Below are 13,393 nucleotides of genomic sequence, written 5' to 3'. Positions count from 1 at the left end.
CTAGCAATGCATTTCTGATACCGATATAAACAAGTACCACTATATGTGAGGTCCCCCCAGTAAAGAGAGGAAATAAATCATTTAGGTTGCTAACATCACAAATCTCCTATCATGCATGCTTAGCTTTAATCATGATCTATGCAAAATTGCAATCATCTCAGTTTAAGTAGTTTACGCACAAATGAGAAAACAAATGGTTCATTGTTACAGTTGGCGGCCCTCAGGTCAGCTTAGAACAGCTACCCCATTCCGCAACAAACCGTAACAATCATAACGTGCATTATATGCTTGTAGCTTGAGAACATGTGTCTTTGAAAGTATCGATTTGTTTAGGGAACGTTTGGGCATGTGTTAAAGTTTCTTAGTTGATCAAATGTAAGCAGCGTGAGCATACTCATGTTACGCTAAGCTAATTGCTAAGTGCAATGCTAAGATGTGTGCATTAGTCAGTAATGTATTTTTTCTGTTTCTGTATATTGTAGTTACGGTGATGAAACATTTATAAGGATCTTCATTTACGAAAAACAAGCCTTGGGTGAAGATACTTGTGCTTCTTTTAGTTGGTTGTTTGCTGGCTAGCTACCAGAGGTGTGGACTCGAGTCACATGACTTGGACTCGAGTCAGACTCGAGTCATTATTTTAATAACTTCTGACTTGATAAAATCTATAAAGACTTATGACATGACTCGGACTTGAACACCAATGACTTGCGACTTGAATCGACGATCAAATAAATGAAGCTTTAAAGCTTAATTTCTGGAATTTATTTATCATCATTCTCATTAAATTGAAGTTGGACAGATCACTTGATTATGACTTGAAAATTCAAAGTTAAGGTCTTGGACTTGACCTGGACTTGGTTGTCTTTGACTTGGACTTGACTTGAAACTTGACTGGAAAGACTTGTGACTTGCAAAGTAGTGACTTCACACCTCTGCTAGCTACACACAGCTACAAGCCCTAAGGACAGCAGATTCTCACTACACAGGGCAAATCCCTAATTATTCACAAGTTGGGCCAAATAAAACGAAAATATGTCAAATATAATATCTTTTGAGCTAGAGTAGATAAAGCCGGAGAATTGGATGAATAATATGTGCATGGAATGTTCAAGTTGGGTTAAGTAAAAGCCGATACCGTTACATTTTAGGTAGGGATTTCCTGATCAGCATTTTAGGCTCCCGATCTGATCTTTTAACTTCAAATCGGTCCGATTTCGAGTCATGATCCGATAGTTTGCCTGTGCTATTGAAATTTATAAAGCTCAAATAAATAAGTTAGTTAGTACTCTTTCCACCTCTGTGAGTGGGAACTGGTCTGAGGCTGACAAAAATCCCTTCAGTGGTTGTTTCTACTCAAGCACAGCAGCCTCCCTCACACTCCTTCCTTTGAGTGGCCATAACACCCAGGCAACTCCGGCCAACACCTCACTGTTCAACTCAGTTTGTTTATAGAATGCCAAGAGTTGTCTCAAGGCACTTCACGATTAACATTGCAACTAAACTCAGTCATCAGTTCACTGAGTTCAGTTCATTATACCAATCAGATAAAGGTGCCCTGTGTAAGGGAACCCAGCAGATTACATCGAGTCACTGACTTGTGTCAGAAACTTTACAGCAAGCAAGCATGTAGTGACAGTGGAGAGGAAAACTCCCTTTACCGGGAAGAAACCTCCAACAGAACCTGGATCCGAATGAGCAGCCATCTGTAAAAGCTCACTGGGGCTTTGAGAAGACAAAGCAGACACGAACAAAAATTAAAATAAACAGATCAACACATTCAATGTCAAAGAGAGTAAAGTGTTATTATCGGGAGAGGGAGAATGTTTAAGTGGTTAGCAACAGTGTTCAAGCCGATGGCCCCCTCCATGAGGCTACCACAGCTCAGCAGAACATCATTGTAGCTTCTTCTGGGGAGAAAAACACTTAAAATAAAGTTAACAGCTGAAATAGCAGGAAATAATGCAGTTAAAGAGAAGTGGTAGAAGAAAGTAGTCGTGTGGAAAGTGCTCAGTTTGTCCTCCAGCAGTCTAAGCCTATAGCAGCATAATTTAAAAGGGGGCATGTGAGAGGCAGGGCAAGGGAGAACAGTTTCCTTTGTGACTTCATCTTACCAGTACACTACAGAAAGCAGCTTTATTCTTCGTGTTTGTTCACTGATACTTCTGGGGTCTCTCTCCCTCTGACCAGGTGAAGATGCTGAGTTGTGTCTCTAACTCTGCTAGCCTGAAGGAAGACCAGGAGAAGGATGGAGAAGTGGCTTACTACGGAGTTTTAGCTCTGTGGAGCTTGAGCAAGAGTTCCAAAAACAAGAAGGAGATTTATAAAGCAGGTGGTATCCCTCTGCTTGGACGCCTGCTCAGGTCTCCAAATGGGAATATGCTGATTCCTGTTATGGGAATCCTGCAGGAATGTGCCTCAGAGGTGAGAGTACCCATGTGTCTCAAATCATGTTCTCTTCTATCAAACCTGTTTGTTTTTGTGAAGCTGCTGTCAAAATAAATGAACAGTAGCTCAGGTTCATATCAAAGTTGGGCCATATCACATTGTTTCAGGTCATAGTGTGTCCCAAATAAAAGGGTTATAAGCTCTTCTTTGTTTTGTTTTGTTTTGTTTTGTTTATCGTGTAAATAGCAGCTTGTGATGTCTGTTGTGATCTTGTGGTCTCACAGGAAAATTGCCAGGCTGTGATTCAAACAGAAGATCTGGTCAAGGACTTTGTAAGAAACTTGCACAAAAACAACGATGAGCTGCAAACCTATTGTGCCAATTCAATCTTTAAGGTACTTCGCTTCTTTTTTTCTTCACTGATCATGCAAGTAAATTTGATGCAGAAAAAATGCTAAACCAACTTTCAATTCAATTCAAGTTTATTTATAAAGTGCCAAATCACGACAAGAGTCGTCTCAAGGACCTTCACACAGTAAACATTCCAATACAGGTCAGGGGTCTCATTTATCAAACATTACGTAGAATCCTTACTAAGACTGTACTTAAGCTGAGCAAAAAAAATGTTCTTACGCCAAGCAGGTTTGTGATCGATCAAATATGGGGTACGCACAGCTGCACGCAATCTCCCCGCTTCATAAGTCAGAAACTATCTAGAAAGGTTCTCAGCTGCTTTTTAGTCACATCCCGCCCTCAGGAGGCTTTGTGGATCTCATGCATATACATAAGCCGGCTGTTGCAGTGCTCTGCCAATGACAATGGCGACCGTAGATCAAGGCAGATCAAGGAAGCGCAATTTCACAGAAGCAGAAATTGAGGTACTTGAGGGTGAGGTGGAGAAATGAAAGGAAGTGCTTTTGCAAAACAAATAAGAGAAAATCCACGGAGTGGCACAGCGTTGCTGAAGCCATCAACGTTGTGAATTCTTAGAGAGATCTGTGGCGGATATAAAAAAATGGTCCGATTGGGATTCAATCCTTAGACTCCCGGGTGAAAGGCATGCACACTGACCAGTCACCCAAACAGGGATCTCCCTTGTCCAAGTAGCCAGGACACATGATGAATGAATGAATGAATGAATTAATTAATTAATTAATGAAGTCTTTATTTCAAACATTATAAGAATTAAAAAAAACTATAACAATAATAATAATAATAACAGTCATTGTAGACATTAAAAATAAAATCACACTGATAATCACACAAAAATGTAATTATCATATTCTGTACGAAAAGGAGTAGGAGGAAGCTAGTGCTTATTAAATCCTACCCCCCTTTTCCCATTTGTTCAAGATCAAAAGGAACAATGTCGTTTTCTTAATTCATCATAAATTTTCTATATTCATCTATAGTCAAATGGCCCATTTACACCATTACATTCAAAATAGTTCCACATACCTTTTCCATTTATCCACCACACACAGCGATTAATATTCCCTACTACACATACAACACACCCTGTTTTATTTTGTACACTTACACCCTCACACCACTCATTGGATTTTTTTGAGTCAAAATCCCTCTTCCTCCCTGTACCTCATGAAGACCATATTTTTGTACCACTTTCTAAATTGGGTCATACTTGGAAATTGCTTTAAATCACTATTTAATCCATTCCATAATTTTACCCCACAAACAGAGACGCACTGACTTTTAACTGTTGTCCACACAGACAGGTATTTTGAATTCCATTCCTCTCTCAAATTATATTGTTTATCTCTATATGAGAAATACTTTTGTGTCACGTTGCAAGTTAGGAGGAGGTTAGGACCCAAGATGCAGATAACACCAGATGACACGAGGCAGGAGCGGTTTAAAAGTAAAATCCTTTTATTAGGATGAGGAACAGAAAATCCAAAAAGGGCAGGAGGCCAAGAAACCAAAGTCCTGAATACCAGGAGAACAAAAGCTCACATAGAGCACAAAACCTAGAGACAAGGCACAAAAGCAACACTGACACCAAACAATGGACCGACAACAGACAGAGATGCAGACAGGGTTAAATACACTGGGGCATGATGGGAGGCAGATGGGCTGCAGGTGTGTGGGGAGAGAAACCAGGTGAAAGCAATTAACTAATCAGGGAGGAAACTAACATGACCTAAGAGTAAAACCTAAAGACAAGAAAAGCAGCAACATAACTAATATTCTAAGGGGAAGGAAAACTACAAACACTGGTGGGAAAAACACAACTAAAGAGACTAATAAAATGAAAAGCTGAAACTATAAAAACTGCAGAGGGGTGACTGGGGAAGACTGAAGGAACGAGCACAGGACCTGGGAGAGATGATCTGGAGGGCTGTAGATCTGGGAACACAGAAAGAGAAACTACAGGGGTGTGACTAAGGAGGACCATGGGGAGCACAGGACCTGGAGGGAAATACCTGGGGGGGAAGGAAACCTAGAGGGGCTGCAGCTCTGGGAACACTTGAGGAAGACGTAGACAATGACACAAGAGGGCGCTAGGATACACAACAGGAGAACCTAGAGACGAATGGAGAACACAAGGAGACACATGAGGGGGGACGCAGACGTAGACCATGACACTTTTGTATATTACCAAGGAGTAGTTTGTCATTAGCTTTATATATTATTTGTAATGTCAAGAATTGAACAAGGTCAGTAAACTTTAATACTCGTGATTTCAAAAACAGGTTGTTAGTATGATCTCTATAGCCCGCTTTATTAATAATCCTGATGGCTTTCTTCTGTAATATTATTATTGGTGATAATGTAGTTTTATAAGTGTTGCCCCAGACCTCTGCACAATAATTTAAATATGGTTGCACCAGCGCACAGTATAAAATGTGAAGTATATTGCGATCCAGGAAATGATTCACTTTATTTAATATGGAAATACTTCTTACAGTTTTGTTGTGAATATGTTTTATATGTTGTCTCCAACTAATTTTATCATTCATTATAACACCCAGAAATTTATAATGATTCACCCTTTCAATAGTTACACCATCAATATGTATCACAATTTGGGTGTTTACTTTGTTATTCCCAAATAACATGTATTTTGTTTTACTTAAATTCAATGATAATTTATTTTTATCAAACCATTTTTTACCTTAAACATTTCTGCAGAAAGTATTTCCATTAGCTCATTTAATTTTTCCCCTGAACAAAAAATAGTTGCGTCATCAGCAAACATTACAAACTTTAATATTTCTGAAACCTTACAAATATCATTAATATATAAAATAAATAACTTTGGACCCAATACTGAACCCTGTGGTACACCACAAGCAATGTCCAAGTATGTTGACGAAAACTGTCCAACTTTCACTAATTGCTTCCTGTGGCTCAAATAACTTGTTAACCACTTCAAAACAATCCTCCTAATCCCGTACCGTTAATTAAAATGCTATGATCAGTTGTGTCAAAGGCCTTCTGAAGATCCAAAAAAATTCAGACAGCAAAATGTTTACGATCTATTGCATTTGTGATTTCCTCAACAGTGTCCATTAATGCTAATGAAGTTGATCTATTAGATCTAAAGCCGTACTGACTTTCTGATAATATCATACATTTATCCAAAACTAAATCCAATCTTTTACTAAACAAATTTTCTAGTATTTTTTTTAGAATTGTGATAGTAATGAAACAGGCCTGTAATTAGTGAAGCTATGTTTATCTCCAGTCTTGAACAGTGGCACCACTTTAGCTATTTTCATCTGGTTTGGAAATTTTCCAGTTAGAAATAATAAATTACAAATATAAGTGAGTGGTTTTGCAATACCCCAATAACATTTTTCATTGTTTTGCTATCGATATCATTATAATCAGTTGATGTTTTACTTTGGCATTTATTTATTTATTCAACTGCTGTGAGGAACATAGAACAGGGATTTTGCTCAATCAAATTATTACTACTGTTGTCCATTGACAAAGCATCCGGTATTTGTTTTCGACCCAATATTAACAACAAAGTTATTAAATCCATTGGCTATATCCCCCATATTTTCTATCTCACTATTATTATCAAAAACATATTGTAATTGTCAGTGGCGGCTGGTGAAAAATATTTTTGGTGGGGCTGTGCTTTTTTTTTTTTAAACAAACTTGTGCTTTCTGAGCTTTGTGCACAACTTCACTATTTCCTGAATTAAGCACAGCTCTTTTATTTCCTGTCCTACATCATTGGACAAACTGATTAATCCAGGTGTGTCTGACTATTGGCACGCTGCCTTGCGGACCAAGGTTGAAAAATACTGCATTAAATTGCACATAAAATAACATGACCATAAATGGTAAATAGGCAATGCAAGAGGCAAGTAACAAAAACATTTTGTTTAATTTCAACATTTTAGTGAACACGAAAAATTATGAGCAGGTCACTGTTACAGTAATGGTAGTAAACACTACTTAGACAAAATGCCAGAAATTTACACTGTTAGGACTTATGGAAAGTGGAAACACTTTCATAGGAAACAATGTCATCAGTATCATCTTACAAATGTCATATTTCCCACTTTTTGGGACAATAAAACATTTCTGGTTTTACTTCAAATGTAAAAACATCTCATTGAGAATCAGAAATGTTTTATTGTCCCAAAAGCTGGGAAATTTGTTTGCTGCAGCAGAAGTGTAACAAGTAAAATGGAATCAGATTGATGTATTTACAAATTTACTTGAAATACACATTTACGTGATTAAATATGTATAATAGGTATGTGTGTTGAAATTAGTTTTTACAGTTATTGCACATTAAACAATGTACATGTTATTAAACAAATGTCCCAGTTTGTGGGACAACCAAGGATTTCTGATTCTGATTGTCTTGTTTACAGAAATGTAATGTACAGCTTACCTCTGCACCCAGCTGCTGTTGTTCTCCCTGTCCAGACGTCCTCCGTTTCTTTGTTGGCTGCTGCACTGATGCGCTGCATTCCTCAGTCAGAGAATGAATGGAGTCCCCAATGAGACACAAGTTCCACATCCACCTTCTGTGGATCCCAGCCGTTTTTAATAACAAACACAGAAAGCAAAATAACGCATTAGCGTGATTGCATCCAGCTAGCCACTGCTTCCTGGTGTACCAATTTTGGGAGAAGCGTCGTGTGTACAGTTTACCTTTCTCCTAGTCCTGCTGGCTTATCTTTACGTCGGGCTGATCTGGTCCAAGCTCTTTGACATTAAGTTTTTCCACCATAGTTCTCCTCTCGAACGGATACTGGAGAAGAGACCGAACTGAATTCAGTGGCTGCTGAGATCCGGTATCCATGTTGTAGGCGCACTGGCGTCCATGTCTACGTCTGCGTCATGACCGTCACGAGTCACAACCAAAAACGTGCTGGAGTCGAGATTCTCCGAGTTCTACCGAACACCAACGAAAGCCTTGGCGGTAGCTCTATCGCCCATCATGCTTCTGAAACGTTCTGAAACAACGTTGACGCTGATTGGATACATTCCCATTCCTACCCTTTGATTTTCTTGTCAGCAATTGGACAACTGGTCCCGTCTTGTTTGGGCGATTGAAAAACAGCACACAGCCTCCACCTCTCGGCAGAGACCGGCAGAGATCGGCAGAGACCGGCAGAGACCAATATAGATATATATATATATGATTTATTTTTGTTACAAAACACACAATTAACTTAGAATATGTGATTATTGTTAATTTTATTCATTTATTTTTTTAAATAAAAATTAAAAACACAGGGGAAACTGGGAGGGCGGCGCCCTATCGCCCTCTACTGGCCAGCCGCCACTGGTAATTGTGCTGTCTTGACTGATTTTTTTAATAATATTGTTTAGTGTGTCCCATATTCTTTTTATATTATTTTTATATATAATTATCTTTCCTACTTTTTCTAATGATATTTGTTAACTTATTTTTATATTTTTTATATTTAGATTCTTTCTCTTCTGTTCTTTGCTTTAAGAAATCTTTATACAATTTATTTTTCTTTTTACAAGCGTTCTGTAGTCCTTTACTAATCCAAGGTTGATCTATTTGTTTTTGCTTTACATTCAACGGAATAACTGGACGGTTCTGATTAAATATTGTATTAAATATTGTTAAAAATGTATCATATGCCTTGTCAACTTCAGTTTCTCTACACACGCTGTTCCAGTTTTTTGCCCCCAAATCCTCCCTCAGAGCTCTCATAGCCAGCAGTCACAGCCCGGGAATATGAATGGGGTTTCATGCAAAGCCCTCTGATAATTACATCATTCATTCTAGTATATTGTTCAAGATGCTCCACTCGGTTTTCCAGATACGCCAACCGTTTGTCCTTCTCCGCGTTCTGAATCCGGAGAACCTTCACTTCCTCCACCAGGCCCAAGATCGCTTTCTGCTGTATTTGCACAACAGAGATCTCCTCCCACATAAATTCCAGTGATTTTTTTATATCATCGCCATCTTCTACTGTCAGTCCTTTCTTTGGACCCATTTCCGCGGTGCTAAGAGGTTCAAACAGCGCGCAAGCTGAAACTCACAAACAAACACCCACGAAAATGGCCCCCTCCATGAGGCCACCACAGCTCAACAGAACATCATTGTAGCTTCTTCTGGGAAGAAAAGCATTTGGAGAAAAAAATAAAGTTAACAGCTGAAATAGCAGGAAATAATACAGTTAAAGAGCAGATTGTAGAAGAAAGTAGTCGAGTGTGGAAAGTGGTCAGTATGTTCTCCAGCAGTCTAAGCCTATAGCAGCATAACTACAGAGATAACTCTGGATAACCTAGCCTTTTAGATGTAGGCATGTTGGAGGCAGGGCAAGGGAGAGCCGTCTTTACCAACTTTACACTCCACCTCCCTCTACTCCCCCACTTGTCCAGATCTAGGCTAACATCAGATTTTAACCATAGGCCCTATCAAAAAAAAATGTTTTAAGCCTATTCTTAAAAGTAGACAAAGTGTCTGCCTCACAGACTAAAGCTGGGAGCTGGTTCCACAAGAGAGGAGCCTGATAACTAAAAGATCTGCCTCCCATCCTAATTTTAGATATTCTGGGAACCACCAGTAAACCTGCAGTCTGAGAGCGAAGTGCTCGGTTAGGAACGAATGGAACAATCAGATCACTGATGTATGATGGAGCTTGATTATTCAGAGCTTTATATGTGAGAAGAAGGATCTTAATCTATTCTGAATTTAACAGGTAGCCAATGTAGGGAAGCTAAGACAGGAGAGATATGATCTCTCTTTTTAATTCTCATCAGAACTCTAGCTGCAGCATTTTGGACAAGCTGAAGACTTTTAACTACATTCTGTGGACTTCCTGAGAGTAATGAATTACAGTAATCCGGTCTTGATGTAATAAATTAATACTTTTTTTTCTCATTCACTTTGCAGTGTGCAGCGGACAAACAAACTTGTGACCTGGTGCGCAAACTGAAAGGCCTGCAGCCACTAATTTCTCTGCTCAGTAAAAGAGGCAACAAGAAGCTTCTGGCCGCTGTCACCGGAGCTATCTGGAAGTGTTCAGCCAGCACAGAGAACGTTGCAATGTAAATGATTCATTTATAACACTAAACCTTTTAACACCAGATTTATGCAAATGCATGGCTTGAGTTGGCAAGCTGCCATTTTCCGGTCGAAAACTGTTATGTCCCCTCTGACCGTCTAGGAGGGTGAGAAGACAAACACAGTGAAAAAATACAAGGAGGTCTGTACTGCGATGTAATAAGGAAGTATTGAGTGGTCAAAGTTAACGGTTTATTAAACAAAGTTGTTTCTTACAAAATAAACATAACGACAAAAGGGGGAGAAACTGAAAGTGACTCCCTGCCTTAACAGAGAGAAGAAGCAAGAAGCCAAAGCAAACTGATTAACTACAGCTTGTAAACAAAACGATGCTACAAAGGCCTACAGCTTACTTAGCTCACAGGTTATCACCATAACCAAACAAAAATCTCTTTACTAAATGTTTTCTGAAGAAACACAAGTCATTAAAACAAAGGACTAGATATTCAGCTCAACAACAACAATGTCTTTTCATAAACATAAATAAACATTATAAAATATATCATAAACATAAACAAAGTTTAGCCCTAGCTAGAGCCACACACACAGTCACAGGAGAATCACAGACTAGTACTGGACATCCCCGAATGAAGGCAGGTGTCCGGTTCAAATGTCCTTAGGAGAGGCAGGTTGGGTTCAGCTGCTGCTGCGGCTGGCGTGCCTCTCTCCAAGGTCCTGAAGCGAGGGTCACCCTAGAGCTGTCTCTGGTGCTGAAGGCTGTATTGCGGGGACACGGGGCGCAGGTAAACCAGGAGGCAGAGAAGCCAAGATGCAAGAATTATACAAATAGTGGATATTTTCTGTTGTTAAAATATAATGTTTCAACAAGCACTCAAGCGGAGTGAAACAGGACAACACAGAACAAAAGCAGACCCAGATGGAGTTCACAATAATGCAGTAATATTAATGTGTTCATACTGATAGATTACTATTACTAAATTCAATAAATACAGATCTGGTGTAGTTTAAGATCTGAAACAAATATTACAGGAATAACCCACCATTCATTAATGTAGATTACTGGAAACATTATTAAAACACTTTGGATTTAAACATGTTTTCCATTCAACAAAATATGATTATATAAAAATATAAAGTTATAAAGTCCTTTATGAGCCATTAAAGTAAAACTTAATTCAAAGAGGACAGTTCATAGACTTCATATCGGCACCACAGTGTCAGATTGACTTGTATAAAGAAGTAAAGTTTTGGTCACATTGATGAAGTAGATGGCTATTTGGTACACTACACTGATCTCAGGCTCAAAGGGACAGAGTTCCAGATTTAGTTTATAATGCACAATCATTCTCCTTTTCCTTCTCAACAGCTTTCAGGAGTATAATACTCAGGAGGTTCTGGTTGCTCTGCTAGCAGCTTATCAGCCTGATGATGTCCTAGTTAATGTTGCAGGAGCCCTAGGAGAGTTTGTTCAGATGCCAGTCAACAGGGCTGCCATTGTCAAAGGTCAGGGCATGAAGCTGCTGATCAATCTGCTCAATGATCCAAACCAGGTATTTAAAATTCAGCCCTACTACATTTAATGTTGTTTCATCTTCATGACACATATTAAATGCTGTATTCATTCTGTCATTTAACCAGGTTCTGCTGGTGAATGTAACCAAGGTTGTGGGTGCATGTGCCACGGATGAGGGTAGCGTCGCGTAAGTTTGTGACATATTTTCTCATTTTCACAGTATGTTACAAAAAGACACATACATAGGTGCTTAAATTCCTAGTAGAAAACAGGTCAGAGTTTAAATTCAAACAGCCTTTTTTCATATTTTCATAGCTAATTTTAAGACAGGAATACTTGGGCTTCTGCAATTTAGTGTGTGTGTGTGTGTGTGTGTGTGTGTGTGTGTGTGTGTGTGTGTGTGTGTGTGTGTGTGTGTGTGTGTGTGTGTGTGTGTGTGTGTGTGCGTGCGTGTGTGCGTGTGTGCGTGTGTGCGTGTGATGTTGAAGACACAGAGGCTGCCATGGTGACCTTTTAACAGATCTCAGAAAAAAATGTAATAAAAAATGATACTTAAAAACTCCCAGACCTCATTTCATGATTGCTAATCAGCTATGGCTGATTTATTTTTTGGATCACCGTGAGTTACACTAATTCTAATATATTTTTATTTCTATTACACATACATACTTTTTAATTATTATGTTCACATGACTGTTATCAGGCTCTCTTGTTCTGGTTCTCATGATAAGTCTGTTTCTTCCAGTAAGTTATCTTGTGTTTACTTCATCTTTATAATGTCTCTTTACTTTTGGTGAATTGTACTGAGTCCAGAATAAAGGCTACTTGGCTGTACAAGAAACAAACAAGTATTAAGTTTTAGAAATATATGAAATGTATTTAGCCTGCTAATTTATCTCAAATTCTAATAACTACCGTATTTTCCAGACTATAAGTCGCACTTTTTTACGTAGTCTGGCCGGTCCTGCGACTTATACTCCGGAGCGACTTATATACCAAATTATGTAGGCTATGCCGTGCTGCTGTGGGCTGGCTCCGGACCAGGAATGAGCTTCCCTGCCCTGCTGAGAATAAAAACACACAGCCATCACCTGCTGGAGCCTGTGGTGCACCGTTACGCAGCTGATCCGGCCCAGGAGTGAGCTCCCCTGACCCGCAGGGAACTAAAAACACACAGCCATCACCTGCTGGAGACTGTGGCGCGCGGCTGCGGGCTGGATCTGACCCAGGTTTCAGCTCACCTGCCCTGCAGGAAATAAAAAACGCACAGCCATCACCTGCCGGAGCCTGTTGTGCTCTGTTGCGCACTGGATCCAGCCCAGGTTTCAGCTCCTCTGCCCCGACATCGCCTGCTGCAGCTTGTGGCGCTGTTGCGGGCCGGCTCCGACCCAGGACTGAGCTCCCCTGTCCTGTTATTTATTAACAAACTATTTTATACATTTATATACTTATTACATCTTATTCACATGAAGGCGTCATATTTTAGCTACTCACACACACACACATCTATGGGTGCACTAAAGTTTGTCTCATGGAAGGTACATGGAGCTGGCTCCAGAGAGAAAAGATTAAAGATTTCTGATCAGCTAAAGAGAGTGCAAGCAGACGTAATATTATTACAAGAGACTCATAGATCTGCCAAATCCACAGATTAACTTAAAATACCAGAGTTTCCCAGCATTTTCTCTGCCTGCTATAACTCTAGGCAAAGGGTGTAGCTATTTTAATACACAAAAACATCAATTTCACTGTATTGGACACAGTCTTTGATCCAGAGGGTAGATTTATAATGTTAAAAATATCTGTACAGAACCAAAGCTTATGTATTGTCAGCATATTCTGTCCAAATATTGATGACCCTTCATTCTTTCATAATTTTTTCTCTGTACTCTCCGAACACTTGGACTGTCCACTTATACTTGGAGGCGATTTTAATTTTTGGATGAACTCTTTAACAGACAGGCTCAGTACAGCTGGGACTCTGCACAATT

At 39.3% G+C, this 13,393-nt stretch overlaps 1 protein-coding gene across 1 annotated transcript in view; it reads left to right on the top strand.

The window, feature by feature from the left end:
* odad2 (outer dynein arm docking complex subunit 2) overlaps positions 1–13,393 on the top strand; it is a 91,213-nt gene that overhangs the window by 50,156 nt on the left and 27,664 nt on the right. Inside the window, exons 4-8 of the mRNA XM_015954583.3 lie at positions 2,191–2,424; positions 2,673–2,783; positions 9,758–9,912; positions 11,256–11,439; positions 11,528–11,589. Of these exons, the coding sequence (XP_015810069.2) occupies positions 2,191–2,424; positions 2,673–2,783; positions 9,758–9,912; positions 11,256–11,439; positions 11,528–11,589 (746 nt within the window). The remainder of the gene's footprint in view (positions 1–2,190; positions 2,425–2,672; positions 2,784–9,757; positions 9,913–11,255; positions 11,440–11,527; positions 11,590–13,393) is intronic.

The sequence above is a fragment of the Nothobranchius furzeri genome, chromosome 7 (genome assembly GCF_043380555.1).
Source record: "Nothobranchius furzeri strain GRZ-AD chromosome 7, NfurGRZ-RIMD1, whole genome shotgun sequence".
Lineage (NCBI taxonomy): Eukaryota > Metazoa > Chordata > Actinopteri > Cyprinodontiformes > Nothobranchiidae > Nothobranchius > Nothobranchius furzeri.
This window is presented reverse-complemented; position numbering and strand designations above follow the sequence as displayed.